This window comes from Planococcus citri, chromosome 4 (genome assembly GCF_950023065.1).
Source record: "Planococcus citri chromosome 4, ihPlaCitr1.1, whole genome shotgun sequence".
NCBI classification, from domain to species: Eukaryota; Metazoa; Arthropoda; class Insecta; order Hemiptera; family Pseudococcidae; genus Planococcus; species Planococcus citri.
In genome coordinates, this window is record NC_088680.1 from 24,574,907 (window position 1) to 24,594,044 (window position 19,138).

Genomic DNA, 19,138 nt, shown 5'->3' on the forward strand with positions numbered 1-19,138 from the left:
TCTTTCTGTTATGGTGAGAAGGCAGGGATTAATTGACTTGTACTTGAACATACGAATGTTTTGCTGGGTTCGAAAGTTGGTTTTTTGAAAAATGTAGAACATTCTAATGTACGATGAAATGGATGAAAATCAATTTTTTTAACCAATTGCTAAAAAGACGAGAAATAATTCAAATTTTAGGAATTTATTACTTTGTAGGAAATGACGAATGGTGCTCTTTTTCACTCGCCAAGAGTTTCAAAGGAAGATCAGCATTTTCTGAAAAACAGATCGTAAAATTAAAAAAATTTTGAAATGATTTTAAAATTGGCTTAAAGAATCAGAAGACGTCTAAAAATTCATAAAATTGAAAAATTGTTATCAAGATCATGAAATCAAAAAAATGGAAAATCCATAATTATTATGTATTTTGAAAAAAAAACTATTTCAGATGGGGGGGGGGGTGAATGCAATCAGTAAGAAATAGATCGAAAAAAGCACGATTTTTTTGTATTTCGGATTGAACCCTGCTAGGGTTTATCATTTTGCATTAGGTATCAAGTTATTCAAAAGACTTTTCTAACCATTTTTTTTTCTCTCTGACAATTCAGAAAATTACGAAAAAGTTCAGCATTTTGATTTGAAATTTGAAAAGTCAACAATTTATTATAAATATAGATATTTTTTTGAATATTGAAATCGCAAATAAAATCAGAAACATTTGGGATCAGTGAACCTTATAAATCTGAGTGTATAATTTACCAGGTCAACTAGGTGAAAAATGACTTGAGATTTTGAAATTAAATCAGAGTAGAAGTGAGAAAAGTCGAGAAACTTCGCCCAAAATCTGTAAAAATTGAAAAATGCTCGAAAAATTCAACTTTTTAAAAATAAGTATGTAAATTTTATATTGAATTAAAAATAGTGGTTTCACATGTTTTTACTTCAAATTGAGAATTTTTCAAAAATTTCACCTCTGCTCATCTGCTGCGATCGGGCATGTATTTTCTCTGCTTGTATGAAAAAGCATTTTTTTCTGCTTTTGTATAAAATCGAAAATTTTTTCAAAAAAAATTTCGCAAACATCTCGCTTAGCCCATCTTGATAAAATATCTTCAAAACCGGCCAACTTGTTAATTATTATTTTTTTGAAGGGAGGAGAGTGTCCCAAGATTTCTAACAATCTTGCTTATCTCACTGCCCCTGCTTTTGTCCTGTTTCTTCTCTTTATTCCCAAACTTAAAATTTTTCAATTTATTTCTTCATAGAATTTTGAAAAAAAATATTCTGCCAACAGTGCCAACTAGCAAGTCTGAATTCAAAATTTGCTTACGTTTCAGAAAACATTTGCTTCAATGTTATAAAAACGAAGAAATAATTTATAGTGATGAAGTATTCCCTTCCCTTTTTCAAAAATGACTATTATTCAAAAAATCAATTAGTTTTTTTTTCTTTTTTGAAAAAGATAATGTGTTGAAAACTGATTTAAAAATGTTATCAAAAAATTTAAAAAACGAAAAATTAGTGGTTGAAGTATTATTAACATGCTCACTCTCCACCACACCTCCTTTTCGATGAAATATTGGCATGTTCGAAAACGTTGGAAAAGCGAAAAATAGACGTCGACGAGTAAAATTCTGAACCTCCCCCCCACCTCTAAAAAATAGTGAAGCGTATACAAAATGCCTTTCCAATGAAAAATTGAATGTTTTTGACAAAATAGGTACCTAGTAAAGTGTTTGAAAAATGTCTTGCCAAAAGTTCTACTGAAGCATTTTCATTTTAAAATTTTGTTAGGCACCTTAAAGAATCTTAAATTTTTCTATTTTTCAGTATGCATAATTTTTTAGAAAAATTTAAAAAATTCAATTTTGGAATGTTATAGCTAGATGTTGACATTTATAAAGATGTCAAATTTTTCTCAGATGTCTACTTTATTTTTTAGTGAATGAATACTTAAAGATGAAATACGAGTATTCAGCTGTTCCACAAAATTTTTAGGGTAATTTTATTCCAATTTTATGCATTTTTGCCATTTTTTTCCTCAAAATTTTACATTAATATGAAACTGCTAGTATTTTGACAAATTTTAAGACGTAATACTTATCAAAAAATGTTTTTATGTCATCTTATTCGGAAAAACATTTTCACAAAAATCAATGATTTGACCCTTCCTCTCTCCCATGTATTTTCTGTAATTTACCGAACTTGTACAAGTTCAAGTGTTTTAAAAATTGATAAACGTTTTCCCATGCATTGTTTCAATTTGAGTTATTGTGCAGGAAATCACTTTAAGACATTAATAAAGTACGATTGCTTAATAAAACAAGCGCAGGAACCTTGAACCATAGGCTGTATACGCTGTTGGTAGCATTAACATTAATAATGGATCGCATTCGTTGTACATAGTACATCTTTCTATCTGAAAGAATAGAGGATAATTAAACGTATTGGTTGCATAAAACCCATACCACAAAATAAATCCTATCTGTGTCCGGAGATTGCTGATTACAATTATGATTACCTACGCCAACCATGATGAACTGAACTGGTATTTCAAAATACATAATCTGAATTTTTCCCTCTTTACTTGTGGTTGTATGGGTAGTTTTATTTTAGAATCACGAGTATGCATTTTTCTCGAATCGTATTTTCGTCTTGATTTCGAAAAACCAGCTGCCCAGTACACGATATTCGGTTTATTCGATGGATAAATTACTATTTTGATGTTTATGCTCGGTGTGTATGGGCAATTAGTGGTTTTGAGGTGCTTTATGGCACGAGAAAAAACGTAAACAAAAAAGTATATTTTTCCATGTACGAGTACAGCTGTGGTAATTTTCGAGTTTAATTTTTTTTCCACCAGTTGTTCATTTCATAATTTGAAAATTTGCCAAGGAGAATAGAAAAATTGCGAGCAATTTTTTTTACGTTTATACGAGCTATTAGTGTCTTGTTATATATAGTTTTAAAAATTAAGAGTAATTTCATCAGAGAAATAATTTATGGGTTGGAAAAAAATTATTTCAGTTTGGTTCTCAACAATGAAAGTGGATATAAAATGGTCGAATTTGACAATGCCATTAAAACATATCCGTCGAATTATTTCACTTAATGAGTTATTAAACCTTTATATATTTTTGTAGGTTTCACGAAACTTGAAATAATAACCGAGGACAGATTAGCTCTTACAATTAGAGATAGATTTTGCTCGTAATGAGTGTCTATATTAACGATGGCGTGTTTTTACGATTTCAGACGAAAAACTCGCTGTACCAGGCTGGGTATCGAGTCTTCGAGTCAATCAACGGCTACAGTTCCTGCGAGCATTTCACAAGCCAGCTCGAGAAATTCTTCGGTTACCGATATCAGTGACTCGCACGTCGACATTAGTCAGCATTCTTTGCCGGCTGTCGTCATTCCGGCCGAATATCCTCGAGGTAATTATAAATTTTCAACACTGGATAAAAAAAGGTGGCGGTGTTCACGGTCGGGGAAAAAATTGGCGTAAAATTTAGAGGATTTTCACATGAGTGAGAATTTCACTATAGTTTATAGGGCACGATGTACTATAGTAAATCGATCAGATACACGACGATGTTCCAATTTACCCATTAGGAGAATATCTCGTAGAGAAATCTCTATGAATAAATCTTACCGAGTATATTATTTTTATTACTATTACATTTTGGCAAATGGACAAAATGAATTTAGTAATTGCGCCTTGAACGGGTACCAGAATGTTTGCGAAGTTTTCAAATTGAAAGATTTGATGATATTGTACATGATTGTAGAGGTTAGCGTCGTTTTAGTGGATTTTTTTTTCTTTTATTTTTTCAACGCACGCACGTGTGTGCGTATGAAGTAAATCGCTTCGAAATGTGCGAGAAGAATGATGAAATGACCATGAAACTTTGATGGGTTGTGTGATGCGAGGAATTTCTGGTGTTGGTAAAAGCTATTTGGCTTATTGACTGGTTGATATGGTGTAAATGTATGTAGATGTGCTACTACGAGTTTATAGTGTGTTATTTTAAGGCAGGCTATTCAATTGTTCTAAAAAGGCTATAGATGTTACGATTTCAAGGCTGACGGTTTTTCAAATGAGTACGATTATGATAGAATTGAACTCGCGGCGTGCTGTGATTTGAGACAAAGTTCGAATTGTATTGAAATGCTGTAGAAGAGTGTAGAAAGATGGGTGTACTGTCGTACCTACTGTTCGAAGTAATGCCACTAGTTGCTAGAAGGAAGCTCAAGAACACCTGGTTTATTGAATATAATCGTCTGTAAAGTATTCTTATCTTGATGCGTGTTTCTGGTCTCATTTTTAGTGCATGACTGAATAAATTTAGTAGTCTGGTGAATATAAGTAGATAAGTTTTACCTCTTTTACAACTTGCAAAACTCCCAGATATGCGATATTTAGGGCGAATATCTGAATTATTTTCACGAAGTCTGAGTGTGTCTGGGAAAGGATATTTTTCATTATGAGAAATACTTGGAAAAATAGATTTTTTTTTATTTTTCCTTCGATTGACTCTTGAGAGAAATATCTTGACTTTTACATTTTTTTTTAGATTGGACGAAAAAAATTGAAACAGCCTGAAAAATACATAACCAAACCAAATTCCCGTTTTGAATTTCATTTTCAATTTTTGGAGAGTTCATGAAAATCAAAGACTCGATTTTCATGAAAAATCAGAATTATTATTAAATTCAAGTAGGTACTTATACTTGAATCGAAAAAAAATTTCTTTTCAATTTTTGATCTCTCGAATTTATTAATGGCGGTTTCGAGCCATTCTGAAGCCTCCAACAAATTCTTGAATTTTCCAGCTTTTGAGTTGTGACTTCGCTGATCGACTTGAACACAAATCTTCATTGCTGGCTATTCAAATTCGTATTTTAAAAATGTCTTGGATACTCAAGAATTGCTTAAAAAAAACCATTCGTATACGATGGATTTTTCATTTTTTTTTTTTTTTTGCGAAAATAAACACTAGAGAAAATTTTGGATTTGAACCAGCAGGAAAGGATTTTGAAAATCTGCGCCTGAATTATGAAATTATCTCAGGGATGGCTAATTCGAATTTGAAAGGGTTGAATTTCACTCGCTTCTATTTTTCAGAGGTGAGAGGGGAGGGATTTTTCCATGACTGAAAAATCCAAAAATCTGCTGGAGGCTTCAGAATGGCTTTAAACCGCCATTAATCAATTCGAGAGATCAAAAATAGGGTAGAAATAAAATTTTAGAAATCATAATTTTGATTTTTCGTGAAAATCGAGTTTTTTAATTTCTTGAACTCTCTAAAAATTGAAAATGTAATTCAAGACAATCATTTGCTTTGGTTATGTATTTCTCATGCTGCTGTTTCAATTTTTTTGGTCGAATTTTTGAAAAAAATTTTAAAGTCAAGTCAAGATAATATATCTCAAGAGTTAATTTAAGGAAAAATGCAAAACCTTATTATTTTTCCAAGTTACTTCCCGGCTCAAATTGATCAGATTCTGACTTTTTTTCATGAAATTTAAAAATTTTCAAAAGTTGAAAAATAAAATTCAGCTCTTTAGAATTTGGCATTTGTTCGCTCTTCGTTTGTCAGGTTAGAAAATTTTCTTGTAAAATTGGATTTTTTGTCAGACTTGAGTTTTTACGTATGTCCTTATTTTGGAAATTCGATTCACACAATTCAATTTTGATTGAAAATAAATTTTGAAAATTGAGAATTTTTTCCAATGTAAGCCCTCTTTAGGTTTTACTCAATATTTTAGGGGAAGAAGGGGTGGTGAACCGTGAGGGGGATGGGAGGAGTTGAAAAAAATTGAAATGAATTTTTTCATCTCGAAAGCATTGAACTTTTTGGCAGTTGACTTAAATTTTGTTCTTGTGTCGCTCTGCTGAAAAAATAAGATTAAGAATAATGACCAGCTGCGTCAGGTGACACACCACAATCATTTTTTTTAGAGGGAAGGAGGCTTGGTTTGAAAAAACGTGATGCAAAAAATGAGAAAAATGACATAATAATCTCATGTTGAAGATTTAAAAAATTGAGACAATTTTTACTGATTATTAAGAAAAGTTGATGGATTTTGTTACTGAACAAAAACCTGCACTTGACAAAAACATTCGAAAATGTGTTGAGAAAGTCCTGCATTTTTCATTAAAAATTTCTATGTATGAAAAATTGAAATCAAGTTACATTTTATTTCCCTTTGAGAATGGTAACACTGTTTCATCAGTTTATCTTCTTTATTTTTTGATAATACGGTATAATTGTGTTACTAATGAGGTATATTCCTTCAAGTGTGAGATAGGCAACTTGTACGATTGTTGTGTATAAATTATTGCTGCATCTTTTATTGCAGGAAAAATAATAGCTGAGATGACTGACCATGCGGATTTTTCATCATTTTTGATTTTTTTGGTGTTCGCAACTCATTGTCTTTTTCTAAAACAGAGACAATGTTTTCACAAGATGAAGGACTTCCTTTCGTGAAAAAATCATACAATTTCAATTTTGAATCGAAAATCCTACCCGAAGCAATTAAACTCGATTTATGAGTGCCTGGACGAATTATTGCTACGTATCTTAAGTGCAAGTGAAACTCACTAGTTAGTGTAAACAATTAACACTCGGATGAAAGATAGAAATGGATTTTCATTTTCCATATTTACTTGTATGTTTTGCTAACTCCTACGTCCGTCCGTTATGTTTTTCTGCATGAGTTGGCTAATGATAAACAAACGCTCGAATTGGTCCGAAGTCTAGTACTTTGTGGTACTTTATGATGCTGAAACTAATTAAACATTGAAATATTAATGTTTTGGCAACTCTGCTTCAACGAAACATAGAATATGGGCTGAAAAAAATTAAAAATTTTAATACGTACTTCGCCAACTCGAAGAATATAATATTCGCGAGTTGAAAATTATACGGTATGGAAATTTCATCACGTATTGGTGCCAAAATCATGACTACTTACTATGTCTCGTTTTATTATTCCTACTTTTATTAGAAAAAAAAAAAGAATATTAACGTAATTCACCTACTTCTAAATTTAACGACGATTATATCATTTTCATTATGCAGCGTTCGAAAATGATGATTTTTTTTCTACTCCTGTTTACACTTACCGCACGAAAGTTTGATGCCCTAAATATTATGATACAGGTGGTCGTAGCACGTTATTTAGGACACCGGCGGCGCATTATCAAACGATTATACTCGTATCTAAACAACGCTAACGGTATCCAGAGACAATAATTCGAAATTAATAAATCGATAGATAGGTCGGATAATGTGATTCGTCGACAATGCCAAAAAAATGAGGATATCGCGTTGACAGATATTTCAACCACCTATAAATTTTCATATACATAGTACAGGAAGGATATTCGGTTGATTTACTTTCAGTTTCACGTGACACAAGCACGTGCACGGTACACTTGTGTATATGATTCGAATATGTTTTTTTTAGGTTTTTTTTCTCGCATTCTCTTTTAAATTGTCTCTCTTGTCTTTACGTATGAAAATATTATACCAGCTGGAAGACAAACAAACGTTCATCATTTCTGTTTGAATAAACAAACGTGTCCGGTGTGATGATATTTTTTAATTTTTACTCAAATTATTTGGTAGCTCGAAGCTACACGAGTAGATTTTTTTTCATTCTTGCGCAAGATTCCTTTTGTCTCGATGTTTTGCAGCAGGTCGAGCGTGGTTCAAAGTTTGCAAGAGGTATATACCTATTTTACATTAGAATGAGCTCGGTAATAAAGCGTATAAATCATGTCACGTGCTGCGCGTATTCGAATCGTATCCAGCCGGGCCGGCGATCTGTCTGAGGAAATTCTTAGTTTTGATTCTCTTTCCAGTTCATTTCCGAGTAGCAAAGAAAGGTATGTGTGGAGGAAGTCTTACGTTACCTTCGTTGACGTGCACGTATTCGTTTCGTTCTCTAGGCTCAAAGCCAACGGATAATTGAGCGTTTTAAAAAGGTAAATTTTTATGCAGTTTTGGATGCAAGTCGACTATAAGGTGGGAATGACACTGTTGTTGAGTATCAGTGAACTTACGAGTATGTGATGGTAGTTTGGTGATTGAATGAGTTTTTGTGGTGTGATTCGTTTTTTTTTTCTTTTCGAGTGTTGAGTTCGAGTAAGTGTTTTTGATTTTTGAAAAATTTAACGGTAAGGAAATGAATTTTAATTTGAAATTTTATTGGCTGGTTTTTTATAAAGTTTCAAGGGTCCTGTCAAAAAAACGAAAAAATTCTTCTTTTTCTTACTTTGCCTTTCCATGGCATATTGGCATTTCAAAACTGAAAAATACGCTATATTGAATCATGGGATGAAAAGGAGGGCAAAATTCAATTTTTATTGATTCTCCAATTAACTGATCACGAAAATTCTCCCCCCTCAAAAAATTGAATGCACGGACTAGTTGCCAAACTTCCTTTCAAGTATACCTTACGTATTTTTCTGCCAATTGTGTAAGTTTTCTCATTCTCGATTAACAAGTTTTTATAATGTTTACCAGTTTTACTTACAAATTGACAATTTTCACTTTTTCGTTCCAATATTTCTACATAATTTTGTACCATTGGTGTCTAAAAAATGGATTTCCTAGGTTGTTTTTTTTTCTTTTTTTTTCTCAAGTCGATAACTAAGTACTCCAAGTATTGAACCACAAAGTGCTCATTTGTGGAACTAGTTTAGTTGAAATAGAAAATGATTGTTTTTAATGAGTTTAATGAGTCAAAACTTTCAACAGAAAAATTTTAGACGAACTGATCGAAAGGAGCAATAAAATATGTAGTTGGTGTGAAAATTGTTGGGAATGACGAGAAATAATTGTTAAAATATCGTCAAATTGCATAAAATAACCAGAAAGTGGGCAAATTCATTTTGGATTAGAAATGACTTAAATTTTGCCAATAATTGTGAAAATTGCACGAAGTATTGACAATATTACCTGGAAAATTTACACGAAAACGAAAAAATTGATGAAAATGTGGTGTAAAAATTATTTCAACAATCATCAAGATTTGTCAAAATTTATCAAAAAATATGGGTATAGCCACTCAAAATATCCAGCCAAGGCTCAATATTGAGGAAATATTAGTTCAATTGACGTGCACAAAGAAATTGATTTTCGGTGTCCCCAATTGACAGAATTTGTCTCTCGAATAGGTTTTTTTGATTTGGGGGCCACTTCGATGATCTCCGATGTCTCAAAAATTTAAAAAAAAATATTCCACTAGTTTGCCTTCATTTTCAAAAAATCTTGTTTTTTTCATTTTTTAATCAAATCTTGAAATTTCAATACTGGCTGTGTGCTTATCTACCCATTCTTGCCTTAAAAATTTTCTTTTGAAATTAGAAAAAAATGGCTTAAAATTTTTGCACCTTCCCTCCCCCACACTCTCATAATGAAAATTGAAATCTTTGACAAAATGTTTCGCTAGAAAAATCTCAATTTTTTATCAAAATCGTTTTTTTAAAAAATCTTCCTTTTTTCAGTTTTCTAATCAAACTTTGGAATTTTCCGTTTCTATTCTCTGTTTTCAGAATTTTCAAATTTTCTCCTCTTTTCATTCAGTGTTCTTTGAAAATTGACAATTTTTTAATCCTTCTCCTCTCTCCTGAAAAGTTGAAATATTTCAAAAAGTGCACTGCTATATAAAAGGTCTACAGTTTTCATCATTTTTGTATAAAAATTCGAAATTTTACATTTTTTGCTCTTTTTTAAATTTTTTGTTTCCTTGGTTTTTTTTTTGAAAATTCAAAAAATTTGATTCAGAAATCTCAAGTTTGGAAAATTGTTGAATCCGCCTTCTTTCAATTAAAATAGGTGTGATTAAAAATATCCTGCAGCCATGTCCTGCTTGTTCACTAAAATTGCCAAGAAGTGCAGTTTTTTTTCATTTTTAACGTACAATTTTCTAATTTTTTTTTCAAAATCTCGATTCTTTCACTTTTTTTACTTTTATTGGAAATTAAAAAACTTTGACTGAAAAAATTTGGGCAGAAAAAAATGTCCTCTTTCATCTTCTCTTCCCGCTTCCAAAAAATAACATAGGTAGGGTATTTTGTCCTTATATTGCTGTTTACGTTTTTTCTGAATTTTCAGAAATTCTTCAAAAATCATTTGAATGAACTTCATCTCTTTAAAATTTCTATTCTAGAATAAGAAATGTCCTTTCATCTATCAAAATTTTAATCTATTTTGGGGTTACTTTGTCGTAATAGTTTGTGCTCTAAAATACTTTGGTTGACGATTCTGAATCAAGGCCGAAAAATGAAAACTGAGATCGAAAAAAAAAAGGTCTAAAATTGAAAAATACGATTTTTATTTCGTTGAAAAAAATTCTCATCTCATTCCCACACATCCCCAACTTTGTCCAAGTGTTTTGATCAATGAATCCAAAAAAAGTACCAATTTGTATGTAGGAAGATGTTGGCGGCTACGAAAGAAAGAGAATCGTATGTAAAGTTTCTTCCAATCGTAAAGACGCCCTGTTTACATCGCTAACACCTCGTAAATCTATTCATTCATGTCTTATAATAATTAAAGGGTCATGATAGATTAGCTGCATAACGTCACCGCATTATGCGTATACCCTTGGATGCGGATAAAACTAGGTCGCTAAGCTGTGTTTCCTTTATGATGGAAATTCGTTCAACAGTTTGTTTCCGCGAGACGAAGGAAGAAGAGCTTCCAAAGACATTTAAAAAAACTGTAAAATGATGTTCAAAGTGCTGATGGGCTGCAGGGGAGCTTAAGAGAGGCAACTACAAGTATTACGATCATTTGATCATTCTGTCTATGAGAGAATCCGAATCGGCACAGTGTGCTCGCGCATTTGCTTGACAAACATATGGTTTAATAATGCACATGGCGATGTGTTGGGAGATGGCGGAGAGAGGTTCATTAATATTAAAAATACACCAAGGAAGTCACACTTTATATTGTTTGATCACGTTCTGGTTGCGCGACACGCCAGAAAAAAAATTCTCAACTCTTTTAAATTTATTCAGTCCGAATGGCAGCACTGTCTATCAACGTTTTACGTGTGTGCTAATTCATCCGCAACTCAAAAGTCAGTCATAGTTTATGTAACACTCCGGCGTAGAATTTTTTCTCGTCCGTTTCGCGATCAGATCGGATTTTGACCGGTTGAAAACATTGATAAGAATGTAATCATGTTATCGTAACAGCTAATGATATTTGTTATGTGCGTGTTCTCAATTTACTTAGTCGAGTGGTATGCGAATGCGAATACGAGACCATCGAGAAAAACGTCGAGTTATTGAAATTTTGCTCTCTTTTATGGATGTGCTCGACTTTGGTTTAGAGGACGTGCAGTCTTGGTATGGTGTTACATGCTTATAACGATACACGATGGAATTGCTATTGCTGCAGAAGCAGAACTTTGTCACCGGATTTAGAATTTAATTACCAGTACAATTTACTTAATTACGATACGTGTGGTTATCAGTGATGTTAACAGTGTCGTCGTGATAAGTATGGAGACTTAGTCGTTCATGTCTCGAGATTCGGTGAAAATCTTTTTATAAAAGTACCCAGCTGTTTGTGTGTGGTCGACGTGAGTGGCAGCTCGAAGCCGGTCTCAAAATGGGAGCGTTACATTCGAAAAAAGAAAAAATCCATTTGAAAAGCGAACACAAAAGTAAATACTGCGGAAATATCAAAATTTATTCCAACTGTCTAAAAGGTAATTGGATTTTTACGTTATTGGATTACATTACATTACATTACATCTACAATGTAGTGTAAGTATACATTTCGAATGTTAAACAGTTCGTAACGACCTTTATACCAATAAGTGTAAATTTTATTATGTCGCACGTCGTTTTTCATAAGTTTGAGTACGCATGAGTTAATTTGAATATGAAGCGAGTTTTAAATTTTGTACGTCATTTGGTCTCATTTCGATTGATTGTTGAATAGAAAAAATCGTATATATTTTTGCAAGTAATTCGAGGATACTTCTGTGTCAGATCTTTGTTATGTGATAGCGTTTCGTCTACCCCCCCCCCCCAATTTCCCTTCCATATTCATCTTTTTTGTTTGGAATTTTCCGTGAATGCAACAAGTCTGTTCTAATTCGTTCAAGATTAATATTTTCATGTATCGGTTGCTAGGGAGAAGTGGAATGGCTTAGTCAAGATTTCAGTCAATATTGGAGGTCATTTTCAAGAAATCTTCAACGATTTTTTTTGATAAAAATGAAGCAAAAGAAAATATTCTGACAATTTTGCAAAATGCTGAATTTTTTGTTAATTTTTGGCAGAAAAGCGAAAATTTTGAGCAATTTTTTGGGAAAAAGACTTTGGAATTTTTCACATGAAAATTGAACATTTTTGCAAAAAAAGAAAAAGAAAAATTGGCTCAAAAACGAAGAAACGCTCATTTCAGCGTGTTTTTATCGCACTTTCTTTCTTAGAAGAAGGAGAGAGCTTGGCTCCTTTGGACCCTCCCCCCCTCAGAGTCAGCACTGCTGGGATGAAAGTGTTCAAGAGAACATAAATTTCCTAAAAATTCATACTTGAGGGTAAAATTATTTCAAACTTGGAATTCGAAAGAAATGATTTATGAGAGAATTGCCTTAGAAATTTATGTACCTGAGAACAACTCGGAATGCAACTGACAACATTTTTCAAAAAAAATTTCTGAAAAATACTGAACTTTGTTCCAAGTCTTCGAACTTATTTAATAAACTTTGATTAAAATTCAGAAGCTCTTGAACAAATTGTTTAATCGTTCGCGAACGATACTTCTCAGTAATCGTGGTCAAATCTCTCGTGAATGATTTCTTTGGTCATTTGTTCGAGAATTACACATTTTCCCAATCCTTTGTAACGACTTTTGAAAATTTTGAGTGAATCATTCGCGAACGACTTGAACATATTTTGTGAGAATTATTCACGAATTTCAAATCGAGCTTATTTCTCAGTTCAGTCGTTCGTGAATTGAAACATTTTGTTCTAATTCCTGGTTATTTCTGCAGCAGTTCACGAACGATTTGTAAAAATGTTGAGTGAATCGTTTGCGAACGAGTTCGTTGAACTAATTCTATGAAAATTGTTCCATAGTTTTAAATTAAGACTATTTTTAAGTTCTTCGGTCGTTTTTGAAAGATTTGTTCAATTTCATCATTATTTCTGCTGTGATTTTCAAATGATGAATGGAAATTTTGATCAATGAGAATTTTTCAAATAATTTTATTCATGGTCATTGGTTTGTTCAGTTTTACAAATATGTACTTATTTCACTTTTCAGTAACCGCTTACTTACGATTTATAAAATTTCAAGTGATTCATTCGCGAATAGTCGTGATTTACAAACGATGAGTAGAAATTTTGATCAAATCATTCGCAAACAACTGGAGCCCTTTTTGTGATAACCATTCCCGAACGATTCGTAGCAAAATTTGCACAAAGTATTGCCTCTGATCAATACAAAAACGTTACAAAATTTCAGTTGAAATCTCACCTTTCTCATCTTCTTCCTTTCTTCTCGTCCCCAAAAAAGTGCACTAAAATTCGTTGAAAATAGTTGAAAAGATTTTTTTTTCAAATCTTCAAAAGTTCAACAAAATTGGAATTTTTTACAAAAAAATATCTTGAAAGTTTGAATTGTTAAAATAAAAAAAAAAAATGTTATAGAAGTTCTTTGTTTAAAGGAATTTTTTTGGAGTGATTTGGAGTAGTGTTTTAGATTTTTGATTTTGTGGAAAATGCTAAAAATGATGAAACGTTGAAAAATTTGAACAGAAGTCCTGTATTTTGAATCAAGAAATTCACATTTTTTCACCAAAAGTATTTTTAGAGTAAACATAAACGTTTTAGTGTGTGGCTGGTATTTTTTTTTGAAGATCTGAGTGTTTGCAAGAGGTCAAAGTTATTTCCATTTTTGTGAAATCGTATTTTTCAGAGTGGAGGACGAAGAGGATATATTATTCTTAGAGACTTTACAAAAATTCTGAAAAAAATCCTGCATTTTGATTTGAAAATGTTGTTTGACAGTCCAATGGAATGGTATTTTCAAGCCAAAAGTCTTTCGCGAACGAAAAACAAGACGTAAATTAAGCTTTTTTTTTGAATAAATTGAGGACCCATCTTAAGGAACAATTTGCTCAAATATTGTCTATATTTCACAAGCAGAATTATCGTTCGCCAACCATTTTTATGTGAGAGAATATTTCATATTTGATTTTCCTACTTCATCGGATGGACGTCTGTGATTCATTAATTTTCCTCTCGCTGTTTGATATTTTGAAAAATCACTTCAGCGAGCATTTAATCGAACTTGTTGAAAAATGATCATTGAACAGCTGTGTGAAGTGTTTTCCAAGAATCGAACGATTTATTCGTTGAGAATTTTTTTCGACAACTCTTTTTTTATAAATTTATTTCAACTTTGTTTGCAACTGCGCCAGCATTTTTAACCTAACATGTAAAAAAAAAATCATTTCAAAAAAATCAATGATTGTATCAAAGCATCAGTAGTTAATAGTCTGAGACCATTTTTTTGCCTGCACCTTCTTTTATATCGTTCATTTCAAGAGCAGACAATTGACCTCGACGGAAATTTGATGCAAATGATCGACGAAGGAACAAAAGATTTTACGCAAATGATGCCCACCCAAGCTCATCGTAATCTATAAATTCGTCGTTTCTCTTCATTAATCAAATCATCAGCGTGTATCTGTCGAATTGTACATATAAATCTCAGTCGTGCCTCGCATCGTGTTGCACCTACCAAAAAAAAGTGTATCAGATCATGTCAAACCAAAAAACCAAAAAAAACTCGCATCTTTTGTTCAAAATCCAATCGCATTTCTTCACCAACTCACCGAGTAATTTTTTGTTCAATTTTACAGCCAAGAAAGCGTCGACTTTGTTGTGCAGTCCATTAAGCGAAGGATCGGTTCCATGTGTTCCTCTTCCATCTAGCCAATTAAATGGAAAAGAAGCGGCTAAAATTTCAACGCTGCCGCGTACCAAGGCTAACCTAAGTGAGTGAAATTTACCATTAAAAATTTCTCCTCCGTTTAATGGGTATATTTCCTATATTTGGTGTAAGTACTCGCGTACTATGTGTTTGTGTATAAAGTGAAGGTTTTTCGTGTGGGATGTTGCTAGTATTATATGCTACGTGTTGTTGATTCTATGTCAATATTAGGATAATGTACCAGTACTTGTTGGTAATTTTTCATCTAATGCCAATAACACTCTCGAAAAAATTTCACGCCGTGGTAAATTGAGACGCTTTGTTTTATGTCTCCGCCGCTCGGCAGTGTTTACGTATGTTTGTCACGAACCATGGCCATGTTGAGAGCTCTCGGTTAATTTACATGGATCTATGCTAGAGCACCGTTAAGTCGCATCCTGAGCTGTGGTTTGTCCAACAGCGCTTATGGAGTTGGAGTTTGTTTGCAGCGATCAAAGAGCTACGTATTAATCGAATATTAAATATTTACTATGCCAGATCGATTCGATTATATTGATATTGGCTCGTGCTGGTATTGTATTCTTCGCGTTTTTATCACTACAGAGTACAGATGAGTCTTGTTTATTTGTCCTCTAATTTGGTACATAGAATAGTGGATTTCGATTTCGATAAGGATTCAGCTCGCGAGATGATGAGTGGAAATTTTTCGCGGAAAGATAACGGAGAATGAGAGACTTTTATGTACCCGAGTATTGATTTGCGATCGTCTATATACAGAGTACTCGACAAAATAATATGCACTAAAGTTTATAACGAGAGAAAAGAAGTCGTAAAATTGTGACAAGACAACAGATAGGGAAAGAGAAACATGCTCTTGGCGTACCTACAGAGTACAGATGTGTATTTATGCGAAAGTACTTCCATATAACTCGGTGTACTCGAATATGTTAATAGATCGTTAAATACATAACTTCCTTTTGTATGTACCATTGAATTGGGTTCATTGCGGTGATTACTGGTAAAGTAATCTATTACCATATCCCCATTCGAGTCTTTAGTATAATATTGGCCATATATTTTTCTTCACTATGTATATGGATGAGGCAGATAGGAGAATGGAGTGCAAAGCTGTACATATAGAGAAATGCTCAGCGAATTTGATTGATGTTGAATTTTCTTTCGAGTATGCTGGCGGGATAATACGAGTACTCGAGAAATTTCGTTCGCCAATTAGATACGTTCACGTTCTAATTAAAAAATGATATACGATTCCGATTATGAAATGCATAAAAGTTATATATTGTATGTACGACCTGTTGGTGCACAAGTTTCAGTTTTTATGTATACCTTCTCGCTCGTATACGCCTTTATGTATCTATCTTTCCGTATAATCCTTCAGCTAACTTATATCCACGAAAAGTTTTCGAATTTTAAGTTCGCATGTCAAGACAGAAAGGCTTTTAATGATTCTGTTAGAAGGATTTCACTTTCTATACACGCGATATTGTGTTTTGCCATGTATCGTAATTGGTTATGTATCGTTTGACGATAGTGATCTTAAATGCGTGCTAAATTGCCGTAGAATTATGTTAAACGCTAGAATAGCGATGATAGTGAGAAGATTTTCAGAATCACCTAAGGTGTAAACTGCAAGTGTGGGAGTATGTGGAGTTGTGTAGAAGATGTGAATGGTTTATGATGGATTATGATCAGATGGTTTTGGATAGGTTTGAGATTTATTTCAATGGTTTGAAAATGAAAGAGAACGACGATTTAGGTATCTTGTAAACAGATTTTTTGAAAAGATTCCCTCCCCACCGATATCATCTGATTAACCAATCATTTTATTACGGTTCCAAGTTATTTACATAATATTAATTTTCATTAATTTTTCAAAAATCTCTCTATGCAAAAATACAAAGTTCATCCGGAAAAAATAGGATAAAATTTGAATTTGAAGATTATGGGGAGGCGGAAGAGGGGGGAATAATAGACTGGAAATCATCAAAAAAAATTTGAACTATCATAATTCAGGAACTTGTTTAAAATATGAGTGAAATAAGTATGTTGATAATATCACTGTGGCAATTTTTCTGGAAATCAAAAAAAAATATTTGAAAATATTTTTTCCCTAAAAAACAATTTTCGGGAAATTTTAATTCAAGCCAAAAATTTCTTGATTTTAAAAAATCCTCAAAAACTCCTGATGAAATCGATATAAAATTGAATTTAAATTAAGCATATTAAGTGCTGGAATGTGATTTTCTCCCTTTTGTGAGATTCCTTAAGAATCAATTGAAAGATACGAAATTATATGAGATGTTCTCGATGACCTTTTATTGGGTGGGGGGAGTTGATTTAGCTAATTACAAGAATTCTCACAAAAAAAATCTTGAAAAACTTTTTTTTAGATTTTTTGAAAAATTTTGAATCACGTCCAGACGCGAGGGAAAATCATTAGCTCCAGACCCTCAATTTTTTCTACAATCTTTCCCCATAATTTTCGAGCAAATTTTTTTTGTCCATCTCTTCTTCAATTTTCAAAAAAAAAAAAAAAAAATGAAGGCGTAATGGTACATCAAAGAGTTCCATGAATCATGTGAAATGGAGGTCACACTTTTCAAAAATGAAATGTGTTCGCAAAAAAAATTCTTGGAATTGAAAAAAATTTATATTTTATTGGAATAATTTGAAAAAAATGACTTGTTTAGAGAGGAGAGGAGGAGATATAGCAAACTTCATTTTTCAAAAAAGTGATGATTACTTACTCGTACTCGTGTTGTGAATGATTATGGCCTGCTTCAAAAAATGTTGTTGCTTCAACTATTCTTATCTTTTTTTTTTTCTTGAAAAATTGTTGCGGGTGAGTAATCCTTTCCCACTCACCTATGAAAATTTTTTAAGGATTTGTAAAAGGAAAATATGGAAAAGCAGTTGAAAAAAAAACTTGTGATTTCAAAAATAAGTGAGGTCCTGCAGGCTGCAAGTAGTAAAAAAAATAGTAAATTCAGTCAACATTTTAAGAATAAGTAATTTTTTGAAAAATCCAAAGACGCGACGTATAAAAATTTTGGGTACAATTGCAAAAATTATTCATTTTTGAGAAAAAAGCTGACAATTTTTCCACTGTCAGAATATGCATCTTAGGCTGAGTTGTTAATGTATTCATTTTTCTATTATTTTGACTCAAAACATTTTTCGTGTGACAAATTCATCTTGAGTTTTTTTTTCGGAGGGGGAGGGGGGTACTTTTTCAAAAAAATCCGTTAAATAGGTACCCTGATTTTGTTCTTTTTTTATTTTTCAACTAAAAAAATTGCATAATACATAGCTATGTAGATAGGTACTGAAGCTGCTTGAGACAAATGAACTTTTTTCAACTTGAGGTAAAATCCTTTTACCCTTCAAACACCACTTCGGAATACGATATTTCTGATCATGATGTAAATGGGCAAATGAAGTAACGAATTTTGAGGTTGAAAAACTTGATTGATCTTCTTCATACTCCTCCTTTTTTTTCCCCGTTTCAATCTAGTTGGATTTTTTTTCTTCTGTTAAAAGTGATCGTTGAATTCAACCAAAAAATGTATCAAAATGGGTAGCAAGCTTGGACAACTTTCACTGTAAAATAGTTAAAATTTAGTGTACAAATCAAACACTCGAGTTGCCTTGATAGAAAAAAAAATTCAAATTTATAACAATTCAATTTTTAATTCATGCAAATTAGGTTCTTAAAAATAATGATGAATTTTTCTAAGAAGTTTCATATTTTAATTAGATATCTAATTACCTACACAAATTTTCGTCTTATTTATTTGAAGTGAAAAGGTGTCAAAATATACAGAAATTTTACTCGTAGAATTTTAATAATGCCATTTTCATTGCACTTGCGAAATAAATAACCCGCCAGAACTGAATAAAAGTGAGGTAAGGAAGAAATCTACTCGTATGGTATGATAGCTGGAAAGATTTGAGAAAAAATTATTTTTATTTCTTACCTATCTTTTTTTTTCAGTCAAGTTATCTATTCTACCTAAAAGATTTTCTTATAGGGTCATCGTACCATAATTACCTACCGGTGGTCTATTTTCAATCCACTGAGAATGATGAAATATTATTGGGAAATACGAGTAGTTTCAAATAAAATTACGTTGTGTGTAATTTTTGTTCTTTTT

The 19,138-nt window shown here is 32.3% G+C and overlaps 1 protein-coding gene across 3 annotated transcripts in view; it reads left to right on the forward strand.

Moving 5' to 3' along the window:
• toc (toucan) overlaps nt 1-19,138 on the forward strand; it is a 72,345-nt gene that overhangs the window by 27,563 nt on the left and 25,644 nt on the right. For all 3 annotated transcript variants that reach the window (XM_065363390.1, XM_065363391.1, XM_065363392.1), the window contains exons 3-4: nt 3,238-3,419; nt 14,893-15,027. In XM_065363390.1, coding sequence (XP_065219462.1) covers nt 3,238-3,419; nt 14,893-15,027 — 317 coding nt within the window. The remainder of the gene's footprint in view (nt 1-3,237; nt 3,420-14,892; nt 15,028-19,138) is intronic.